The sequence below is a fragment of the Barbus barbus genome, assembly GCF_936440315.1.
Source record: "Barbus barbus genome assembly, chromosome: 4".
Lineage (NCBI taxonomy): Eukaryota > Metazoa > Chordata > Actinopteri > Cypriniformes > Cyprinidae > Barbus > Barbus barbus.
This window is the reverse complement of record NC_136732.1, coordinates 10501732-10525622: the sequence shown is the minus strand read 5'-3', so window position 1 is coordinate 10525622 and position 23891 is coordinate 10501732. Positions and strand designations below refer to the sequence as shown.

The following is a 23891-nucleotide window of genomic DNA, read 5'->3' as shown; positions in this document are numbered from 1 at the left end:
CATCACGAATATGAGCCAGATGCTGGATGTACTGTGGAAGTGCGCTTTGAAGATGACAGCCATGGTAAAATCATCTGCTAAAATTGAACCCTAGTAAGTTCCAAAAAGTAATGAAATATGCTTTATTTTATTCTTTTGTAATTGTTCTTAAAATATCAAGAGAGTTTTTTGCTATTGCAACAGTTAGATGTTTATCCATGTTGGATATATAGGTCCGGGTCGCTAAAGACCCGAATATGTAATGGTGAAACATTCATGCATTTAAGGGTCAACTCTTTTAAGACTCTTTGGGCAGAAATGGACTAAATTTACTTCAAGTTTTTCTTCAACTGCATATTAAGTATTCACATTATTCGGGGAGGCAAGAGAAACAATGCCTCCCTCTGTAAATTTAACCGCTGTTGTCATTTTAGAAAAAGCAAGTGATTTATGTTTTTTTAATGTCATATTTCATAATATTTGTGTTGTTTTATTTTTGTACTGTGGATTATTTTCTCATCCATTTTTTGAGAAGGCACTGCCTCCCTTGCCTCCTCAGAGGAAACGCCCCTAAAACTAACCAATGGTAAGTGGTAGCCCCTAGCGTGAACTGTCCCGGTTTTAATAACAACTTTAGCCTTTTTTTGACTTTTTTTCGGAGGACTCTGATGCTTGTGCTCTGTGGCGTGTTTGAGTTGGCTGCACGTGTGACCACATGCTCCTCTGGGCCCATCTGCAACGATTATTTATTTACACGCTGTGATGCTTAACCCCGAGCAGGCAAGGGCATCCCAAACCTCAGCAGTGGGGCAGAATGAACTCATACGTATCCTGCCTCTCTTTAAACTAAATTCTAATCTATCTTCCGTACCTCCCTCAATCATACGCTGAGCCCTCTTGATTCTTCCCAGACGTCACTGTTGACATTCCCAAGGCTCCAGATTCAAGAAAAATGAGCCCTTGCCTCGTAAAATGAAACATTTTTGTGTCCAAATTATTTTTTTTTGTTGTTTGCAAATTACAGAATAGTGCTAAATATATGGCGGTTTAGAAAAAGTGTCATCTAGGGGTGACCAAAATACTGGGTTTAGGGTTACGTCAGGGAAACCCTGGAACTAACAAACAAACAGCTCCTTATCAGATCTGACAAAATAAAGTGTAGACGCAAAGTTTTCCTGACTGTCACCATTGGCGACTAGGTTTTAAATTATGGTCACTTATATTTGTTTTTCTTGTTGCATTTGCAACCATTTTAGTTGCAGTCTGGAGGTTTGATTAAAACATGCAATGTTTATGGCCTACAATACTGGAAAGACAGATATTACACAGATAAAGACTGGATTTATCTCTCACGGAGGACCTGCCATCCCTGTTATCAGGGCTTCATCGGGGGTCTTGAGAACAGGCCTACGTGAGTCTCTGCATTCCAGTGTGGAGAGCTTTAAGTGTGTGAAAGGTCTGCCAGCTCTCCTAAACAACAATCACTGTGAGCTGGGCCAGTTGTTCACCTTTATCTCTGTTCACAGGCGTCGTTTTGCCCGTTTTGGTTCAGTAATCATCTCATGGGAACTGCTGAGGTTAGTGTGTAGCAAAATTACAGGGTTCTTTTTAACATATTTGTACATTTTCTAACTTTGTGTTTCATATTTTCCCTTTCTTTCTTGGGTGCATATGAGAGGAATCTTCATTTTGAAGCAAAAGCAATCGTTGCCAAGTAGATGTTAAAACGTATATTTAATTATTTACCTACATTTTTAAAGCCTATAAAATGGAGTGTAGAGATATCCATGAGTACAGGAAGTGATCAGACAAACAAGCTGTTTTACAGAATCAGATCAAACTTCCCCAGCTTGACACATTGGACATCCATAGAACAATCCAAGCCCTCGATAAAGTACCACAGCACATGTACTAACCACTAGGAGCAAAAGTGTTTTTTGAATGACCTCACCAGGAGATCTTCTCATCTTCTGCTTGGAGACCTGGAAGTGTTTTGCTGGGGAGGACCGAACGAACACAATAGTCTTAAGTGATCCTACTTTTTGGAACAATGGTCTAGGGAAGGAAGTTCAATAAGGGGCCTATCCTTAGTCCTTGAAAGCCTGGGTGCTCTCGATGGGGCCTGTGTCAACAGACCCCCCACCTAATCTCGCCAAGGGTCACACTTGCTTTTTCACCCTCCGTCCCCACTCGAACAATCCCTCCATCTGTGTGGAGACCCAACCCCCCTTGCCTCTGGTTTGGGATGGCACAAACCGGAAAAGTGGCTCATAAAGGGAAGTGCATTCTTCCATACAGAAAACAACGTGTAAACAAAGAAGACCACCAAAGACATGGTAGGTGAACTGAGATGTGTTTGTATTTGCCTGCTGGAGCAGAAGTGCACTGCGCCACCCTGTCTCTCGCTGTGGACACTATGTGCGCTTTACAAATCCATGTGAAGAGCCAGAGAGATGAGCAAAACGATGAAGATGAGTTGTAATTTGCTGTCATTACGTAACCTGAGACTGGTTTGAAAGGGACTGTGCATTTGCTCTGATCAGAGTCTAAGATTTCTGTCTGTAGATGTGGAAAGGAGCCCAGGTGTTCAATGAAGTGCTGGAGGAAGTGTTGATGACAGGACATAGATGTTACCTCAAGCACAGTCTAGGACTAGAGAAAGCCTAATTCCTGCTTCCTATGATCTTATGCTTCCCATGACATAATCCAGCAAGTGCTAAGGAAAATGTGTACAAATGTGCACCCAAACCCCACATTTATGGTTTCGTTGAGCATTTCATATAATATATGTTGGAACACGGCTGCAGGAATTTGCCTACTATAGCTAAAATTGTAGGCAGTTCACATCCTTTTCCTCAAGTAGTATACTTAATTTTTGAGATTTAGGCCACTTCCTTGCTCAGTGTATTAGCACAGCAGGTCTCTGAAAGAGCCTAGTTTTGTGAGTGAGACTCTCGGTTTCTCAGCTCTGATATGGTACAAAATCCAGAGTGGTAGCTGTCGCCAGCTTCATTTACACAGCCCATAAGAGGACCAGGGGAAGTGTTTCTCTTTCTCCAAACATGTAATCTCCCCGCACTGCAGGCGTTCCATTGTCAGGTCAAAAGGACTGGAATGGAGCTGTGAACTTCCTGGAATCTGCCACCTCTGGCTTTCTGCTGAAATTCTTCAGGCCTCAAACATTTGAGACGGCCACAGATGCTAAGCAGTCCACCCCTGCCTTCCTTCAGTTTAATCAAGAAGTTTCTTGAGTAGTCATTACCGAAGAGGAAGGTTGTCAGTCATTAAGCCATTGTTTCAGTGGTCATGACTGCTCGGGGCGGTTTGGTGTGCAGCAAGGAGCCGATGTATAGAAATCAAGCATCAAACATTCAGCTCAAGGATCAAAGTCACACTTGATAACAGTCTGTAGGATACAGTTGCTGTGAATGCAAGCACAGCTTCTTGAATATTGAAATATGGAATTCTCCAAAATGGTTTTCCAAATCCATTTGGTCTATCCATTGCACTTGCATTTTCTGGAATAAAAAACACAGTTATACATTTACCAATAGGACAGGGGTTTACAGACAGGGGTTTTTCATTTCCAACATTTCCAAACACTCCTTCCTCAAAGATCCTAGAGGTTCAGGTGTGTTTAACTGGGGCTAGAGTGGCCCTCCAGGAGCACGTTCTCACTCTCAACTCGTCACATGTTGACGAGTATTGTATCTTTTGAATGAGATATGAGCACGTTAATGGAGCGGGATCATTTTCAGCGATATAAAACCTTGTTTTACTCTCTTCTTCGCATAAAGACATTGTATGGCTTCAGAAGACTTGGAATGCAACACGACTTGTTTGTAATTATTTTATACTGCTTGTTTATGGTCAGTTTTTGCAGTTCTTGCTGTGACTGCACTTATATTTGCCTGTTACGTGTTTTATATTGTTCAGAAGTGGGTAGGTTTAGGGTAAGGGTGGGGTCAGGTGCTCCAATGAAAGTATTAATTTATATTAAATAATTTCTATATTTTTACAAATGCATGCAAACCATTAAATTAAGACAAACAATGGAGGACCTGCACATCGAAAAATGCGACGCCAAGTAGTCCTGACCAAGCTTCAATATGTGACGAGTTGGGAGTGAGAACGTGTTGCCAGGAACAGCATTGGGCCTTTCAAGATTGGCTCTTGAAAGGTGAAATGGCCTTTCCTACAGCTGCCATAATGTTTTGTTGATTTCAGCCATACCTTAAAGTACAAGAAGTTGTCAGCTCCCCATAGGGCCATTGGTGTCCCAAATTTAAATCTCAGCTCATGGACCTTTCCCGATCCCGCCCCCTCTCTCTCTCCCACTTTGCTTTCTTACTGACTATCCTATTAAAATAAAAGGCAAAAATGACAAAAAAAAGAAGTCAACTTTGTTTCATATAGCAACTTTGACTAAAGGTGATTATTTTGTAAGGTGTGCAAGCTATACCTCAGTTTCCAAAAATACTGCCATGCATAGACACCAATTTTATCATAAATAGTGGTTTATTATAAAGACTTCCAATAAGACAACACATGTAGCCAAACCAATACTTATTTTTTCAACTAAATGGACCAAAATTAGACTTAAACAGACGCTTGGGTTACCAACTTATATCTTTAACCGCTATGTTACCAGTGCAACTCATCAGTTACAAGGTTCTCATTTATAATCCTGTCTGCATGTATCAGATTATATACAGCTCAGTCTTGAATTTAAGTGTCCTATATGTGGGGAGTCCGTAGCAGTTTTGGTTCGACTACCTGTGCAACAAAGCTTTTTGGAAGTGTCATATTTTAATATGGCAGTGCTTATGGCTCGTTTCAGATGGAGCACAATCTGTGTGACTCTACCACCAGAGGCAGGGTAAAATCATGAGCCTTGCTTTTCCTTTGGGTGTGTATGTTTACAGCTTGGCTCCAACGCATTGTCAGTTATAGTAGTGAAAGGCGTTGGCTGCTCTTTTGTAGTTGAACATATAATTGTGTACTTTTGATATAAGCAGTGGTTGCCTAAATTTAGTGTTTTCTTTCTTTCTTTTTTTTTAAAGACTCAAGTTTACAAGCTTTACTCCACAGAAACCTGAAGTTGGCTTTACAGTTCAACGAAATCCTTAATTATTGCAGAGTTTAACAAAAACAGCCAAATGCATTCTTGTGGTGGAAAACCCGTTCTGCTTTATGCCTGCCAGTTTTAGCAAAAAATTTTTAAAAAGTAGATATTTTCAGTCTTACCAGTGTGGTAACCAAAGAGGAGGTGCTTTTTCTTGCTCATAAACTGCATTAAAAATAACTCGAATAAACGTTTTGCACATGAACGGCAGAGTTTTTTTTTTTTTTTGTACAACTTGTGTAATCAGGTTCACAAACAAATGACTTGTTTTAGCAGGTTCTTTTTAATGAAATGGTCAAAAAACTCAGAAATTTGTCAGATACAAATCAGCTCTCTAGAAAGTACAAAATTAGTGGTTAATGGATTGTCACAATCTTAACCAAAATCGTTTATTTCCCTAGGTTTTCCATCTTTAAGCAAGAGCCCTTGTTTTACTTCAAAGCATCTCATTATGTATGGCAGGTAACTAGGTTCTATTGAGACCATGTCAGTTAACTTCTTCTGTGGATTGAGGTTATAGAGCTTCACTTCAAAGGCTTTTTTTGTGTTTTGGTCACTCATTGCTGTGACAGCTTCATAATAAGGATGGGCGATGGATCGTCACTGTGACTCCACATCGTGGGTTTATCCAGTGTCTGCGTTCTAGGTTCCATTCTACCCCAATGCCCCCACTCTCTTGAACTCTGACCTCGCCGAACTGGGAATACAAACACTGATTCACCTTTAGGCAGACACTGTGGGTTTCTCTGACGTTCCTGTGGTCTAGTTAAATTGTTTTGTCATTACTGGGAAAGATTCTGGAAATACAAAATGGAAGCTGGTGTAAAACAGAACATGTAGATTGAATAATGAAATATAACATTATCATGTTGCATTGAAAAGAATTTAGGCCACAAGTGAGATGGGCAATGTAGCATATTTTTGTATCTTCTTCCAGTATGCTTTTTATATATCTCAATGCTTATGTATTTATTCTGAAATTGCTAATTGTTTCAGAATATTATTATAACAAATCCCCCATGGTAAATTCCAAATTTTTGATGCCAAACGTGAGGGGGGGGGGGTCACTTTCAGAAGATGTTTTTTGAAGATGAATAGTTTTTTAAAGATTGCAAATATATATTTTACTGTGAAACTGCCACACTGAGATGTCTTCATTTTGACGGATGAAGCGAACAGTATTGGCTAATAGTCTTGAGACACTGTCCATGTTTTGCAGTGACAGAATTGTTTCCCTTGAGGGCCACAGCTGCTGAAGATCAGAGACCCAAAGATCACTATTGAGTGGTCTATTATTTTCTATCCTCCTGCCAGTTTAACGCCCCCTGAGCTGGTTGGTGAGGTCAGGCAGAGGTTGGAGGTTAATGAAGTGTCCTTTGTTGTTCACAGGAAGAGACAGTGTTATTTAGTCCTGTATCTCCTAGTAAGCTAACAGGAATCTCCAGAGGTCCTCAGATCTTCTCATCAGTCTGGATCCCAGACTCCCTCTGGGGCTCTCATGGGAAAGACCAATGTAAACTGCCTAGCAGTTACTCAAAACTTTAACCTAAAAGTTAAAGTGAGCAGTTTGTCATTTCTGCACTGCTGGTGGCATTTTCCATAGCAACCACCCAACACCTAGCAAGGGCTACATACACTTCAGACCCCTCTCTTCAAACCGTCCAGTTTTCTAATTACAAGTTGTTGTGCAATTTAAGCGAATATGTCAGTGTTTCTGAACATGGGACCTGATGGTTCATACATGCTGATGAGAGTTTATTCGAGAGCCCTGCAACCTCACAGGGTTATATAGACACATTCAACAGCGTCCAGTGAATGAGCAAACAGCCCTCTCATTTGCTTCATGTGACACATCAGCCATGAGCCTTTAGTACAAGAGAGAAGCTGGAGAAGGGAATTCATACTGAATCGATTGAGGTTGACAGCCGTGCTGCTGTGATGTAAATGATGATAGTTGAAATATCAGCCAGGCCAATTAATGAAAGGTTTTTATTACAGAGTATTGGGCATCCTTGTTTCTAGCCATCAGTCTGCCATTAGATCTAAACCACTATGGCTTTATATACATATATACACAAGCCCTAGCATCTTGATTGTCTTCATGTGAAGCTGATGCTTGCGTTCTGTTTTCTTTCTCTTGTGTCGCAGAGTTACTGGGCTCCACAAAGAGGCTTAACATCAACTATCAGGATCCAGACGGGTGAGTCATTGTTGTGTTGTGGGTGAATCTCATAAGAAATCAGGTCAAAACACAAACATTGTGAAGTGTCCAAGCCAGTCAATTCTTTCCTGTAAGGTCACAAGCACTGAGAAATCATCGGACTAGAAAAGCTGCCAGAGAACTATAGGTTTCTTGTTTTATGACACCTCAGTATACTGGTAGTATTGCTAGTATATCATAGTTTAATGACCATTGGGGTCAAAAGACAATGCCAACATGGCAGATAGTATGTCTTGGAGTGTATTCATAACACACACCTGCTCACCAATGGATGAGACGTTCCTCATAAAATAATCTGAAAATACATAATTTTGCATGCAAAGGTAATGCTCAATGAGTTCTTAATGGTCCAAAAAATAACAGAATATAATTTTGGTAGTACTTTAGTCTATGGACCAATTCTCACTATATATTAGCGGTTTATTAGTACTTATTCTGCATGACCGTGTTCTACATACCTAATCCTACCCAATACCTAAAATTAACTACCTTACTAACTATTAATAAGCAGCAAATTAGGAGTTTGAGGCAAAAGTCGTAGTTAATGGTTTGTTAATAGCAAGAATTGGACCTTAAAATAAAGTGTGACCATAATTTCTAATACCTTTATTTTGATTTTGGTGTGAAATATTGTTACAACCCTTTGTTTTACCAACTCCTTGTGCAAGGCCTCCTTAATCTCCCTCTTCAGCGCATTGAGGCATGTTTATATAAAAAAATTAGCAATTAACAATAAATCATCCTTCCGACACTTTTCAAATTGTTCTTCTGTAGGCGCGATCGTAAATTTTTCAAGTTCAAATTTCAACGTCATAGTAAACCCTCTACTTCCTCCCTCACCAGATGAAAACCACCAGGCAAACACGAGAAAAAAAAAGCAGCGAGTACGCAAATACACAATTTCATACCTTGTCACTAAACATGCCATACACTTAATATGACGAGCCCCCAATTTCAATTTCGCCCGGTCTAGGGGTAAAGGACGCAACATGAAATGAGAGAGTGGAAGCGGGGAATCTTTTGAGGGTTTTAATGAAACCAAACCAAAATACAATAGTCAAATAAATAAATAGGGAACTTTCTTCGGGAGTTGACCTAGCCAAAATAACAAACAAAACTCTTACTTTAAGATCCCTTTCCTAAACCCTAACCAAAATAAAATAAAAGTACAATATATGAACCTAACTTCCTAGCCAAAAACAGATCAAAAAGGGTTACAATAAACAGTAATGCAGTCAAACTCCTTACTTTCCCAAGCCCTCAAGATTTACAATGATATACAAACTATTTACAAGCTCAAGCAAACAGTGTCAAAAGGGAAATCCAAATCGGTGTCAGTAACAGTCAGTAGGGTCAAAATACCAAACAGTTTCCTACTTACAATCTGTAATTCTTTTCAGAGAACAAACAATGATCACTCTTAACTGTCAAAATTGATCTAATCTTTCACGCACGCACGCACAGAGCCACCAAAACCAACAATTCTCTCATCACAACAACACAATGGCTGCGTCCGAAATCACATACTACTTGTGTAGGTACTACATTTGAATTCAAGCGTACTTCTCGACCGTTAAAAAAGTACGTTCTATATAGTATGAATGAGGGTAGTATGAATGGAATTCGGACGTACTACATCCGCCATGTTCATGAAGTCATCTCATCGATTTACAACGTTTAAACTTTAATAAGTCAGCCGTTTACTTTGATTATTTTAAACAAGTGCAATTTAACCACAATGAACAACGTTTTTCCCTGAGGTACTTGCACTTGAAAACAGCCGCGTCGCCGCTTTCCGCCATTTTTCGAATATGACGCCTCCTCTCCCGTGGCCTCATGGGATAGTAAAGTGTCCATCGTATGCCTACTACAGAATTCGGGCGTAAGTAGTAGGTCATCTGGGTAATTATCACCTACTGTTTTTTGAATACTATGAATTCGGACATACTACTCGCCTCGCATACTGTTTTTCGCATACTATATAGTAGGGAAGTATGCGATTTCGGACGCAGCCAATGTGAACTCTCAAAGGAAGTGACATCAGGGCTTTATAAGGTGTGCCTGGAATCGAATGCACCAATCAAGATGAGCCAGTCATTAGCCTGCAGGAGCCAATCAGCACCATACCTGGACACAAACACTTTCAAAACAAAAGAGAGAAAGAAACGAGAGAATACAAAACAAAGGCTTGTAACAAATATGTTTGATATTTACATTGCCATTCAACAGTAAGGCTGAATGAATTAAAAGATTGGAAAAATAATGAAAAATAGCAGTTTTCTATTTGAATATATTTTAAAATGTATATTTATATTTATTTATATTTAATTTATTCCTTTGATGCAAAGCTGAATTCTCATCATCATTACTCCAGTCTTCAGTGTCACATGATCCTTCAGAAATCAGTCTAATATGCCGATTTGATGCTCTAGAAACATTTCTTATTATTATTATCACTGTTGAAAAAGTTGCGCAGCCCGTTATTCAAAGAGGAATGTACAAAAGAACAGCATTTACTTGAAACATCGAAACATTATAACATTATCTTTACTGTCACTTTTGATCAAATTAATGTATCCTTGCTTCATAAAAGCATTCATTTCTTTTAAAATAATAAACAAATAGTGACACAATTTTTTGAAAGGGAGTACAAATGAGCTGCTCATGTTCTCTCCACTGACAGCATCACATCCTCGTCCCGTCATGTGCAAGCATGTTGACTTCCTGTGTGATTTATCATCCCACTTTGACAGACATCCGAGTCAGCACACTGTCTTCTGCTAAATTGCTGTAAATGTTCTCTCTACACACCTCTAACTTCTTAGTCAAACCTCTGAATTACACCCCTCTGTAAACTTTTTAGAATAAGGTTACATGTCTATGATCCATTTTTCACTTGGCTTTATTATATTGAATTGTGTGGCCATTCTATATCTAATCATATTTTTCTGAATACTCTGTTAAGTGTACTTTCATGTAAGCTTTTTACATTTTTAATGTGCAAATATCCCCAGATGCCCTGAAATACACTCATCAGTCTTTGCTGCAATGATCATGTTTGGCCAACTTCATGTACACACTAAGTGCGCTACAAGCTATTAGCCTTAAAATCAGTGGATATAAGACTGAATCCTTTGAGCCAGATGCTTTACCTGTGTCTCGTCTTAAACTGACCACTATCGTTGTTCACACAGTCCATTAAAACATGCTATGTCAACAGTGCCCTCACAGGGCTGTAAAACGGTACATTGACCTCCTATATTAAAGTTGAGACTCTGGTGACATTTAGGTGCTTGTTTTTGGGTCGCCCCCCTTCTCTCTGTCATAAAGAAGAGAAAGGGGGGTGGTCCAGTCGAGGGGTCCGAGATGGCCATTCGTGGATAAGGACCATATGAATTAGATAGGAGTGTTTACAAAGCACCAAACAGCCATTATTGAGGCCGGATGGGAAAGGCAAGAGGAAAACAGGGAATGATGGATGAAGATTTATGGTAGTTGTTGAGTGCTGATTTGTGCTTTCATATATACGGCTGGTGTGAACAAATCTGTCACTATATGGCATTAAAGCACTATAAATAGATAACACAAAATATTCTTGGGTTAGAGAGATGACTGACGTCTCCGGTCTAAAGCGGTCCACTCTTAGTTTGAACAAGATGCATCAGTCATGTTGTTTTATTGTCTTTTACGTTGCCATGGTATCTACTGACCGGGTTTTGTTATATAACATCTCTATTTAATGGAAATTTACTGACAGAAGAGGAAAACAGGAAAAGCGGCAAAAGGATGTAGTCGAGCTCACTCAGAGTGTATGTAACACAATCATGCAGAGACCTGTAGCACTTATTAATGGGAATGAAGTGCATAGACTCACCCGTGTGTAGGCAGTGTCTTCAGGCCGTCTGGAATCTGAATCTTACAAAATATGCAACATATTTGGGTCATATATACAGTACTGTTCAAAATAAAAATGTATTTATACAAGGATATCTCATTACAGTTAAGTACCTTTCTCAAACAATTTTCAAGATTTTAATGCAAAATAATTAGTTTTTATCGAATAATATTTTTATTTATGCTGATTAAACATATTTTTCTAATCATGTAGTCAAATTTGCAGTTATTAGAATCTAAATTGAAAATAACAGAATTACAAAAAAAGAAAAAAGTAAAACATCTGTTTTTGCGAGGCATTATCGCAATGAGATTTTTTGGTAAAAATGAAAATGTTACTATGAAAAGTTACTTTTGAAAGTAATGCATTACAACATTGTATTACCTGAAAAGTTTTTCATGCGTTAGGCTACATGAAAAATAACTAATTGCATTACTTAGTTACTTTTTATGGAAAGTAATGCATTACTTTACTTTCGCATTACATTTTTGTGACTTGGGCTGCGGCTTGCTTACAGTATTTATTAAAAAAAAAACCCAAAGTTATATTTTTGGCAACTGCAAAGACCCTTTCACACCATAAGTGAAATTATTAAGCGTCATGCTCCCAATTTCTGTCAACAGAGTGATAGGAGAGGTGTATAAATATGAAATATGAAAACAAAGTAACTTGCATTACTTATTTTAAAGAGTAATATATTGTGTTGTAAATTTAAAGGTAATGCATTACTTTAGTAGCTACTTGAAAAAAGTAATCTTAAGTGATTGATTACTTTTTCAGTAATCCGATCTGATTACACTGTGTGTGTGTGTGTGTATTAGTGCTGTCAATATTAGCACGTTAACGCAATTTTGCAGTTTAATATGGGATTAGATCTCTGCCACAATTCTGCGTGCGAAAGATCATATTTTGAGCGTGCAAAAGTGTGTGATCATATTTCTTTCCGAGCACATTTTACCAATTCCAAACGACATCAATCTTATTAACTACTATTAATCTTGTATTTAATCATTTATAACTGATACACAATTATTCATGAAGGCTGTAAGTGAAAAATATCTTATATTTAGGTGTGCATAATTATTAAGCAGGTTTTCTTTTACATCTCATAGAGACGTCAGTATTATTGGTATCAGTGATACTCGCCACTAAGCAGATATAAAAAATATACTTTGTTGTTTGTACATTCATTTGAATATTGCATGTGAAATTATTGCAGTATATATGTATATTTAAATACTTTAATGCTACGTTCTAAAATAAAAAAATAAAAAATCAAATTGATATTTTATTTATTCTTTATTATTTTTTTTACATGTTTTTTGTCAGATGCACCCATCTAAAGGAAGCGAGAGTTGCAACACTGTTAGGAAAGCCTTGTTTCTGCATGCCACGCAATGATTTTGAAATATATGATTTTGTACTTTTGATTGTGAAAGTTTTTAATGCTTTTGCATGCCCAGGTCTGTTGGTAAAGGTAAATAATAGTGGTGTAGCGTCAAAGGTTTTGCTTGTCTTTGAGACAAATTAGTATTTGAGCCGCCTTTGACTTTCTGAGGAACTGTTGGGATTTGTATGGGGGGCGTTTCCATGGCAAACGTCCTGGAATGTGTGTGAATGAATGGCAAGGCCGGTGTGAGAGGGACTCTTTGGAGCCCTGTCCTTTGTCCACCCAGGGCAGCATCAAATCCGTCCTGACATCGCGAGAAATGAAGGCGAAAGTGGACAGGGCTTGTAACACAAGACCCTCACTGAGTTCTGGGAACTTTTCCGAATTGTGTGTTTGTGGGTAAATCAACAACTGCTCAATATCGCTGCGGGCAGCCACTGCACTGTCTGACTCACTCTTGATATTTCCTGGGGTGCAAAACTGCGTTTTTGTTTGGTACGATGGCCAAATGCAGCCAACTCGTGTAGCTGATGAAGAACATAATAATATTCCAATTAATTGAACAAGTTTGATTGTATGTGTGAACATTTCTAAGTATTAAGGACAGTAATTAAGGCTTAATGACATTTAATTATTGCTGAATATGTTTACAGTGTTTAGAAACAGCCCTAGGGTGTACCTGTACTAACATAATCCCTAAAATCTTTATTGTAGGCAAGGCTCAACAATAAGGATGGCCCAAGGCCAGATGGCGGTACTCACACTTGTTCTGTCAGGCCAGTGCTGCTTGTCACAAAATATTTTGTTTGTTTGTTTATGACATTTAGTTTTCTGTCACATGTCCAAAATTATTGCTAATCGTGCTGATGTGAAATATGTAATTTCATTTAATTTAGCTTTAATTACATTTCAGTTCGTTTGAGTAATGGGCTGAAATGTGAATTATTATTTACTGAAAATCTTCTGCATGAGAGCATCTGCCCTAGCTCTCCATGGCACATTTAATAGAGAAATAGCAATACACATTTTTGGTGGTTTTGCATTCATTTTGAAGTTCAAAACCTTCGTTCCCCATTTATCACATTTTTTATGTGAGCTTGAGCTTAAGAAAGGATGCTCCGATGCATCCTGTGTATGCTGCTAGATTATGATATTATTTTACTGGAAATAAGTCCTCACTGTGAGAATTGAACACAACAATTCTTACTAGCTACTAAAGCTATTCAGTCGAGCAGTGATTATTTCCCCCCCCCGTACTTTTGTTGTTTGATTCACCTTAAGGACACAGACAGCAGAAGGTTTATTAGGCTGCTGTCACTTTAAGACCTATCTAATATACTGACACACATCCCATTTATTTCTCAAACTGTTTATGTTCACTTAAGACATAACTGACTGCGTTTATCTTAATACTCTCTAAAACAGACATTTGGACTATTTTTGTGTGTATATAAAAGATAGAAAATAAAAATCAATTAATTGCACAAACACCCCCTAATCATCAATGTCATTTTCTTCTGGATATGATGTGATAGTGTGACCAGTTCCCTGGTAAAGGGGGGTTCACTTTAAGGATAAGGATGAGGTCTCTCTTCTCAGCTCCCAGTTTTTCCTAGAAAGCTGATGGAAGCGTGTGTAGAAGTGTTGAAGAGAATAGCACAGTTTCCTGTGCACATGAGAGAGAGCTCTTTTACAACACAGGTTTCTTTCAGCATCTACATTCCCTTGCAGGGCTCTCAAGTCCGGCCATCAGCAGGTCAGGTAGAGCTACAAAGACAGCACATAGCAGTGATTGTGCCACCTACCTAAGAGCGCCCCCCCACCTCAAAACCAGACCCACACGGACTATGCAGACTTTTCATGCACTCTTACTGGGATGATATCTATGTACTATAGAGTCGATATAAAACTGTGTTCTCAAATAAATGCTTGTTATCCAATGACCCCCATGATAGGGGTTCAATTCTGCGTAAAATTGAGTTGTGTGAGCACGGGTCCTGTGCGGGCCTGCTCATAACACAGATGAACTGACTCTCTTCCCCTCCTCAAACACAAATGTCCCAGTTGTGAGGCTGACATTCCCATCCTAGATTCTGGAGAGTTAAAAAAGTGATGTTATGCCTATTGCTTTATGCCATGGAGCCTCTGGCAGTCTCCATTTCTTGCCTTAACCTGCCCTCTTGTTGTAGTGCCATGGAATGTTCTCCGACTTCAATTTTTGTGAAGTAATTGAGTATAATTAATTCTACTTTAATAGGATCCTTTTTACTGGCAAACTACTAAGACCAGTGGAATTTATTTCTGGAACTTTAATGCAAATTCCTAATATAGCTCTCTGTACAAAGATTGTCTCTTTGGACCTTGCAGGGATCAAATCGGCCAACTTCTGGTTTTTAGTCCTGAGACTTAACCACTATGCCACACCACCCCCTTTCATCCTCCACTCATTTTCAGACCTTCACAGCTGTCATGCCATTTCTCATGAGTGTCGAGAATGTCCACTGTGAAGACACTTACGCGTCAAGCTGATTTACATCAGAGTGTTTCTGCTAAGCATGGCAAACTTTGTGTCTTGTGTGATTCAACACAATGTGAAAGTTTGACACCAGCTTGTGATTCTGAGGGTTGGAAGATCTTGCAAACGTCTAGCTCCTCAAAAGCTCTGTCGGCAAAGTCTTTGCCCTCAGCTGGAGTCTCAGTGTGTTCATGAAAATAATCAACTTGAGCCGTCATATTTATCCAGTCTGATCTATTTCCGCTCTACTTGTCTATGTTGTCCCATTTCACATCTAATAGACACAGCAGTCAGTTCTGAGAAGCCAGTCTGAGGCCATGCGTTCAGGAAATGAACAGCTCCTTTGGCTTACCCCATATGGATTGAGTAAAAAACCTCTGGCTCTCTGCTTTTCATCTGAAAAAATGCTGAGCCAAAATACCAGCATTGCAAAACAAACTGCATAAGATGTTCCTCCATGATTCTTGATAAGATGAGTCAGGCATGTTGTGGATTAAAGTCCACAAATAAGCAAAGCTTCCAGACTGATGCTGCAGACATCTAGAAATTTAAGATTTGATTCTTGCCCGAGACTTCCAAAAACTTGTGAGCTGCAACTTGTAGGCAGCTACTTGAGGCATCGTAGCTACTCAGAACAAAATGTCTTTTCTCAAAGACTGGCAGCATGACTTCTTTGCCTTTTAAGATGCCAACTTTTGGGCCGATTTCTAAAGCAACATTGCATATAATCTTCGCCAAGAAGGCAAATCCAGAATGCACTGAAAGGAACATCCATCCAAATGGTGTTCCAAAATGGTCCTTTACGAGGTTCTAGTAGAATACTGAAAGCCTGGCAGAAACTATCAAATAAGTTCCTCCGACTGGATGGAATCATAGTCTGAAGCTAATAAAAAAAAAAAAAATCTGAGACTGTGGCTATTATACACTATACAGTTTTCTATGAAGTTTGGCAAATAGCATTGACTTGTCCAAACTGCAAATCAGACCAAAAATCTGGGCAAAAGTGGTGTAGTGTATGGAGGGTTGCAAAGAGATGGAACATTTCTGGTAATTTTAGGGTGAAGACAGGCCTGTTACTCACCTGCGAGTGGTCTTGCTTTGATTTCGGCATGTACTAACAAAATACATCCATCCCAGACAAGTAGCATTTTCATTTGTCATGCTTCTGTAAACATCAGATCACATGAGGGTGTCTGTGCCTAGAGGACACTGTTTTTTTGTTGCCTGAGCTTGTACTGAAATGAATATATACCCCCTTATCATCCTCTGTTTCATTTGTTTTTTATTCGCCTCATGAAGCCTTGTAAATTTCAGACTTTAGTCTCTAATTGTGCCACAGCTTGAGCAATACAAGGCACTTTTACAAGACATTGGTTTGTTGGCAATCTCACATATACTGGGGTTTTTATTTTTCCATTCTCTTTATGACCACACATGGCCTCAAGTGGGGAATAAAGAAAGTGTAACTGTGCTCTGGTATCAAAATAAGCTGATAAAAGTTATTGAGTGGCTTCTTTATTATTTGGCTGTAGCCTGCATCTTTTCCAAAAGTATTGTTCTTTAGATGTCAAAAGTTCCTCTTTCCACTATTCTCTCCATCTCGTTAAAGTTTTTGTTTTTTTCCCCCACTCAGGTTTTCAGCGTTGCATCATGCTGCTCTCACAGGCACTAGAGAGTTGCTCTCTCTGCTGTTGGATGCTCAGGCTGTTGTGGACATCAAGGATAGCAATGGTTAGAACTGCCTCCTCATTACCTTCAGCTCTTTAAGTGAATTAAATTCCTAATCAATTTCTTATTTAAATGCATTGGAATTGAGGTTGCAAACAGGACACAGAATAATATAAATTTTAACGTTTTAAAATTCCCAACATTTTCTTCAAACATTAGATGAGAGTATTTAATATACATTCTAACTCATGTATTGAAATGGAGCCAATTCTTAAATTTTGTCCAGTCTTGTACAGAGCTTGCATAACTGTGTGTCAGAGATTTAATTCGGTATGATTTGCTCTGCAGGCATGCGGCCGCTGCATTACGCAGCATGGCAGGGTAAAGCTGACTCAGTGCTCATGCTGCTGAGATCAGGGGCCGCCGTTAACAATGCATCTCATGACGGGCAGATTCCACTGCACCTGGCTGCTCAGTACGGACACTATGAAGTGGTACGTACCCATTAGACCAATAGTTCCCAAGTAATTCCCCCCCCCAACACTGCACATTTTGCATGTCTCCTTTATTAAACACACCTGATTCAACTGAAGCTCATTGTAGAGACTCCAAGAGCTGAAATGGGTGTGTCAGACAAAGGAGACATGCAAAATGTGCAAAATATGAACCACTGCATTAGACTACACCCAGATGCTTCAAAACAGATTTCAAACAGAGCAGATTAGTTTACCACTATGGCTTAAATGGGCTGGCCTGACAATATTTTTCTACTGAAAATTGTTCCGTATTTGCTCTGTTTATACATTTGGTTCCAAAATCCCACCGGGAAAACTGGCCAGTCCATCCCTGTTTGAGAAACAGTGTTGCTGGATACAGCACCTGTGAATCAACTGACATCACCTCACTGAAATGCAAAGCAATATGATATCTGCATTGCGACATCAACAAGTGTCCCCAGATGGGATTTTGTGTATATTAGTGATGGATCAGAGATAATCTGCCTGATTTTATTATTATTTTCTGTCTCATGTCACATGTGAACAAACAAGTTGGTACAAAAAAACATAATTCTTCAATACTTTCCCTCTCTGTTTATCAGTCGGAGATGTTGTTGCAGCACCAGTCAAACCCATGCATTCTAAATAAGGCGAAGAAGACTCCTCTGGATCTGGCCTGTGAGTTCGGCCGAGTGAAGGTCAGTGAGCTCATCTATATAGGGACTTATCAGTGTTTCAGTACTAGTGTGTTTGTGCTCATTCTTCATGCGAGATGTCATTCGTTGCGTCACTGTCACTATGGTTACAGTGATCTCATAAATTACATCTGATGTGTGGGTGAATCTCACAAAATCTGACAAGAACATGTCTAGGTCATATTTCACCTCAAAATCCAAAGAAAAATAAGAAAGAAAAACTTGCTTATAAAAATGAAGCTCATTTGTTTGGGACATTAGAAAAATCACGTCATTATTCTGATAATTAAATTAGTCATAATTAATCACATATCAGTATTAGCTGAGAAAAGCCTCCAAATGAAGATTCAAAAACATGATAGACATTTAATTTTTTTTATGTCAATTATAGTTTCTTGTGTGTCATATCATTGAACATCTGTTACTGGATGATGAGAGTTGACTGTCTGTGAGCTTGCTAAAGCATGCATTTACATGCTACTTCCATCTTGAATTGTGTCAATGGTATTACATTTCCTTACTGTGTTAATTTGACAACATTTACTATATTCCTAAACTTATACTTCACAATTTAAATAATATATCAAATAATATATCAATTAGAGTTTAAATTGTAAATCATATATATATATATATGATCACCCCGTAGCAGATCTATGCAGGTGGAGCTGGGGAAGGTGAAGGGTTTCTGCGCTGCTACTGCTTTAGCAAACACTGCCAAATATTTGAATGTTGAGCAGCGAGCTCATTGGCTACCGATACAGAAGAGAACCAATCAGCTGTGCCATGTGATAATGATATCATATTGAGTTGGTCATATGGTCTATTATGTCATATGGACTGCACCATCTAGAGTTTCATTCCAGAACTTAGTATACTATATATATATATATATATACTGTGTGTGTGTGTGTGTGTGTGTGTGTGTGTGTGTGTGTGTATATATATATATATATATATATATATATATATATATATATAGTTCATTTGCAAAAACCTATAAACAGCACAAAAAAAATGATATTGTCCACTTTCAAGGCATCGCGAGTTCACGTTTTACTGCAAAAGCCAACAAGCGCCCGTGAACGGAAGCCGATAAGTCCATTTTAGCAAATCAGCACGCTGTATTCAGGTCAGGTGACAAGGCTACTTTCACTTTGAAAAGACGTGCTAGCTGAGAGGAGTTTCGTCGAGGATGGATAATTTCGATGAACTTGATGAACCTGTGATATCTTCTTCAGGGCGAAAAAGGAAAATAAAAGCTGAAACGTTTTCATGGATCCTTGCGAAGGGCGAAGGAAAAGCTCTGTGTATTGCATGTAATCACATCCATACAGTTTATGATCACAACAACAACAACCTTTGTCAGGCATCTACATTGTCATCTGAGGAGATTACAAAGATTAAATGAGTGTTTTTTCTTGTTTTTTTAAACTCTAAAACATGAAATGTGGAGTTATCTGCTTTTGCTATAAAACCCTAACTTTTAATATGTAAAAAAAAAAACATACTTTCATTGAAATTATTTTTTTTTAATTACCTGTATTTATTTAAGTTATTATTGCTTAAATTAAAACAACCCAACTGCAGTTTCATTGATAGCCTATTACCTGGAATGCGCAAAAAAAAAAGGGATTTCTAAAAAAAATACAAATTATCGGTTTATTATCGTTTTTTTCAAATGAACTCTTCATAGATAGATAGATAGATAGATAGATAGATAGATAGATAGATAGATAGATAGATAGATAGAGCACAGTCCATGGAGACACCTGTCTCTTTATGCCACAAAATAATTTTCCTCGTCTCTCCTTCTATCCTGACTGTGATTTGTTTTCCCTTCTGTCTTTGTGTGTCATTCATGTACCGGGTGAATAAGAGCTCAGATTTCAGTAACAGCTTTGTTTTACATGTTCTCGCGCACACATGCCCAGTGGTGTGTGATTTCACTTCAGCTGTGTATTTAGGCGTTTTCGAGGTGCTAGTTTAATGGCAGTGTGTGTATGTGTGGTATTTAATCAGCTGCTGTATTGAGGTATCAGGGTGCGGCTGAAGCAACTGGGTAATGTCTTTCTCGCCCTACGTGTGCTGATGCGCAAGAAATCCACTCGGTACTGCCTGCTTTGGGTGTGCCTTTAAAATGCACAGCAGTGAGGCTGTCTTCAGTGTGATCTATGATCGATTTCAATGTACGGTCAATAAAGTCATCATGTGTATGATTATAGACAGAAAAATGGTAACTCATAATTACCACACTTTTCCACATTTTTGAACAACAGTAAAGTCATATATTATTTTGCTCAAAGAACATCATGATATTTTTCCATGTATGCTGGCCATTTGACTGGTTTTCATCATTGATCTATAATAGAGACAAATTATATATAGATCAGTGATTTTCATACATCTTATTCATTTCATTCGTCTTATTCATTTAAAAAAAAATTCTATCCACCATCAGAAACGGTGGCAGACGTCACAACCTTGGCTCGTCTCTCAACGTTTGGCTGCTGTGCAACATTTTTCCTTTTTGCATAAAGTTGATATTTTTGCTGCTCTCACTGTTTGCTCTACTTCACGCCACTCTATCCCACAATTCCCAGTGCAAGTCTGACGCTCGCCTTCCAAACCGTAGAAAATGAAATGACTGGTCTACTCAGCTCTACTGACTGCTTCAGTGGACACACACCATTGGTGTTTGTGGCCCAGATGTTTTTGGGTGTTAATGGTCACTGGGACACGTTAGCATGACCTCATCCTCACCTGTGAGGCCTCTGAGAGCCAATGCTCACCTTCCCAAGAGCCCTCTGTCTGTGTGTATGTGTTTTCATAACTCTCTCGTCTTCCTGCCTTTTTCTTTTCTGTCTCTACACTTTCATTCAAAAATCTTGCTCTCAGTTCAGTTTAGCATTAAAACTGTACATGGCATTAGCAGAAGTGTACCTTATTTGTGTACCATATATTCTGTTTAAAGCCACAGTTAGCAGAATAGTGGTTTTGTCTAACATTTTGTTTGCCTGTGCTTTAGGAATTAAGTGAAATAGTGGTAGTAAAGGAAGTATGTGCTTTCATAATGCTTGTTCATTTTTACTTCAATTAATTAATTTGTATTTCAGTTTTAGCTTCAGTCATGTTACCTATTTCAATTAGTTGCCAAGGCATCATTTCTAATGTTTAAGTTTTAGTATTTAATCTAATATTTATGTTTTATTTGATTACTGAAATAACGATTTTTCAGCGTTTTAGGTGACCATAAAACACTGGTGCAAAATACGCCAATGATCTCTTTCTCTTTTGTAGGTGGCTCAGCTGTTGTTGAGCAGTAATATGGTTGCGTCTCTGTTGGAGGGAGATCGGAGAGATGGGTCAGACTCGAACTGTAACACTCCTCTGCACCTCGCCGCACGCAACGGACATAAGGACGTCATCCGGTGAGCTCTTGGAAACCTCTTGTGTGTGTAGCACATCTGTAGGCATCAGTCTCAGCTGTGCCGGGCTGGAGAGATGTGTGTGTCTCAGCTCTGCTGTGTTTTTACACTTAATTTGATTCTCCTGCCTAGGTGTTTTCCACAGCTGTTAGTACAGAAACACTGCTGATTTAATGTAAAAATGACCCTTAATAATACATTGTGATTGGATGACCCACATTCAAAATTAATGTGCATACCTCTGAACACACATGTATTCTGTATTGATGCTCCACGTTGCAGCTTTGCTTGTTAGCAACTCATACCTTCCCTTGTGTATTTGACTGTTTCTTCAGATGAACACAAAGAATGAACAATAATCCATCTCTGTGAGTCCATATAATGAGGGTTGAATGAGTGGCCAAATGCTTAACAACCAGTGTGGGGTGTAGTAATTAGTTACTGTAATTTAATTACTTTTCTCTTGAAAAAGTAAAGTAAGGGATTACTCTTATTTTTTTAATAATAAAAAAATGTAATTACAGTTACTTCTTATGTAATTAAACTTAATACTGTGTATAGACTGTACACTATTTATACACAATACAATAGTGGATTTAACATCAAAATTTAAAGTCTAACCTTAAAATGCATCTCTTCTGTGTTATTTGCGTGTGAGTTTCACAACGCGTTTGTGATGCTTCTCAGCATGCGTACATTATGCTTCTCAACACACATTACAAAACACTTATGCTGAGTTCACACTGCATGATTTTCAAAGTCGTTGGATCACTGTTGTTTTCACATTGCACGGCTATCTGGGGTAGCAGTCAGTTGCGGCTGTGTTCACATTGCACGATGGATCGTTGACAGGAGGTTACACACTGCATGACTTTACAATAGGAAGAATCGCCGACAACTCTGTCTGGTACGCAAACTACGTTTCATATAACTCCTCCCCGAACTTCCCGCTGCCCTGTATCTTGCTTTCTCGTTGGCTGTATTTTTGAGTCAAAACTAATTTCACACAGCAGGATTTTGAATCGCTGACAGGTCCAGATATTTAGCATGGCTGATATTTTATAGGCGTTGGTGACACTGCGTGATTGTCACTCACATGAACAAGCACCGATTTGCCTCCAATTTTGTGCATTTGTCGGAGATTTCGCAAAACCTGTCGGCAAGTGAAAATCTGGGCTAAAATTGTGCAGTGTGAACTTGGCATAACTTGATGCTGCACGACGCTACCAATGACGCTTCACAACACGCTTATATGATGCTTTGCAACACATTACGCTTCACAAAACACATACGTGACAACAGTTTCAGTGATGTTTAATGCGTGTACAAAATACGTACATGACACTTCACAACACACTTATGAGATGCTTCACAACACTCTTATGACACTTTGCAACATGTCAACATCACAACACATTTATGTCAGGTTTCCAACATGTTTACGTGACACTTCACAACAGTTTGTGATGCTTACAATGCACATAAATAATGCTTTGAAACACACATCACGCTTCGCAACACCATTCTTCATAATACTCTTATGTGACACTTCGCTCTGTGCTTACTTGGTGCTTTACTGTGCACTTCTGTTTATGTCAAACATTGGTTTATATTTCATAAAAAGCTAGTCAGATGACACCTTACCAGAGCTGCAATACTCTGTGAATGATTCCTTTAAATATGACATATACTTTGAATATATATATATTTTTTTGTTTTGACATAAAACACACCCGCTGCATTATCCCAGCAGCACAGCAGACAGACACTGTACCCGCACAGCAGAGAATGAGACTGGGAAAGTCCTGGTGCCAAGAGAGTCAGTGTTCTCTCTGACTCACGTTCCCCAACATGATTGTCCTGAGGGAGAGGAGCGTCCCAGTCTCCCTAAATATGTGAGGATGTCTGGGAAGAGTGCATTTCTGAGAGGATGTGACTCATGGCACTTCCTGTATCAGACCAACTCTTTATCGTGATATTGGAAGCCCATTTCTGCCACATAAGAAAGAAAAATATTTGGTAAATCATAATTTAATGTCATAATTATGGCATTAAAACTCAAACTTCTGTGTTGTATGACTTTTTATGTAAATCAAATAGCATATAAATGTATATAAAATAGAAAATCATGCTTTGGTAAATCATAATTTTTTATGAGGCCCGTTCACACCAAGCACGATAACTATAAAGATAAAAGTAAAGATATAGTTCTAAAAATCGTTCTCAATATTAAAGAATAGCAGAGTCCACACCACAGCTATAACGATAAAGGCACAGAGAAACGAGATCATTGGAATCACTTTCAGAACGATTTTTTCCAGCTGATGAACGATAAAAACATTGACACCCAATCAGAATCCATTCTGCTATAATGCGCTCGAGAATTTAAAGTGGCAGAGATCTGTATAGTTCTCTTCATAGTTATCGTTCGTGGTGTGAACGTGGCTTAAGGCTTCCATCGACATTCTCAAATTGTAT

At 38.6% G+C, this 23891-nt stretch overlaps 1 protein-coding gene across 6 annotated transcripts in view; it reads left to right on the top strand.

Moving 5' to 3' along the window:
- LOC306868875 (caskin-2-like) overlaps positions 1–23891 on the top strand; it is a 54904-nt gene that overhangs the window by 17815 nt on the left and 13198 nt on the right. For all 6 annotated transcript variants that reach the window (XM_079415315.1, XM_079415313.1, XM_079415316.1 and 3 more), the window contains exons 3-7: positions 7253–7304; positions 16759–16856; positions 17142–17287; positions 17893–17988; positions 21286–21416. In XM_079415315.1, coding sequence (XP_079271441.1) covers positions 7253–7304; positions 16759–16856; positions 17142–17287; positions 17893–17988; positions 21286–21416 — 523 coding nt within the window. The remainder of the gene's footprint in view (positions 1–7252; positions 7305–16758; positions 16857–17141; positions 17288–17892; positions 17989–21285; positions 21417–23891) is intronic.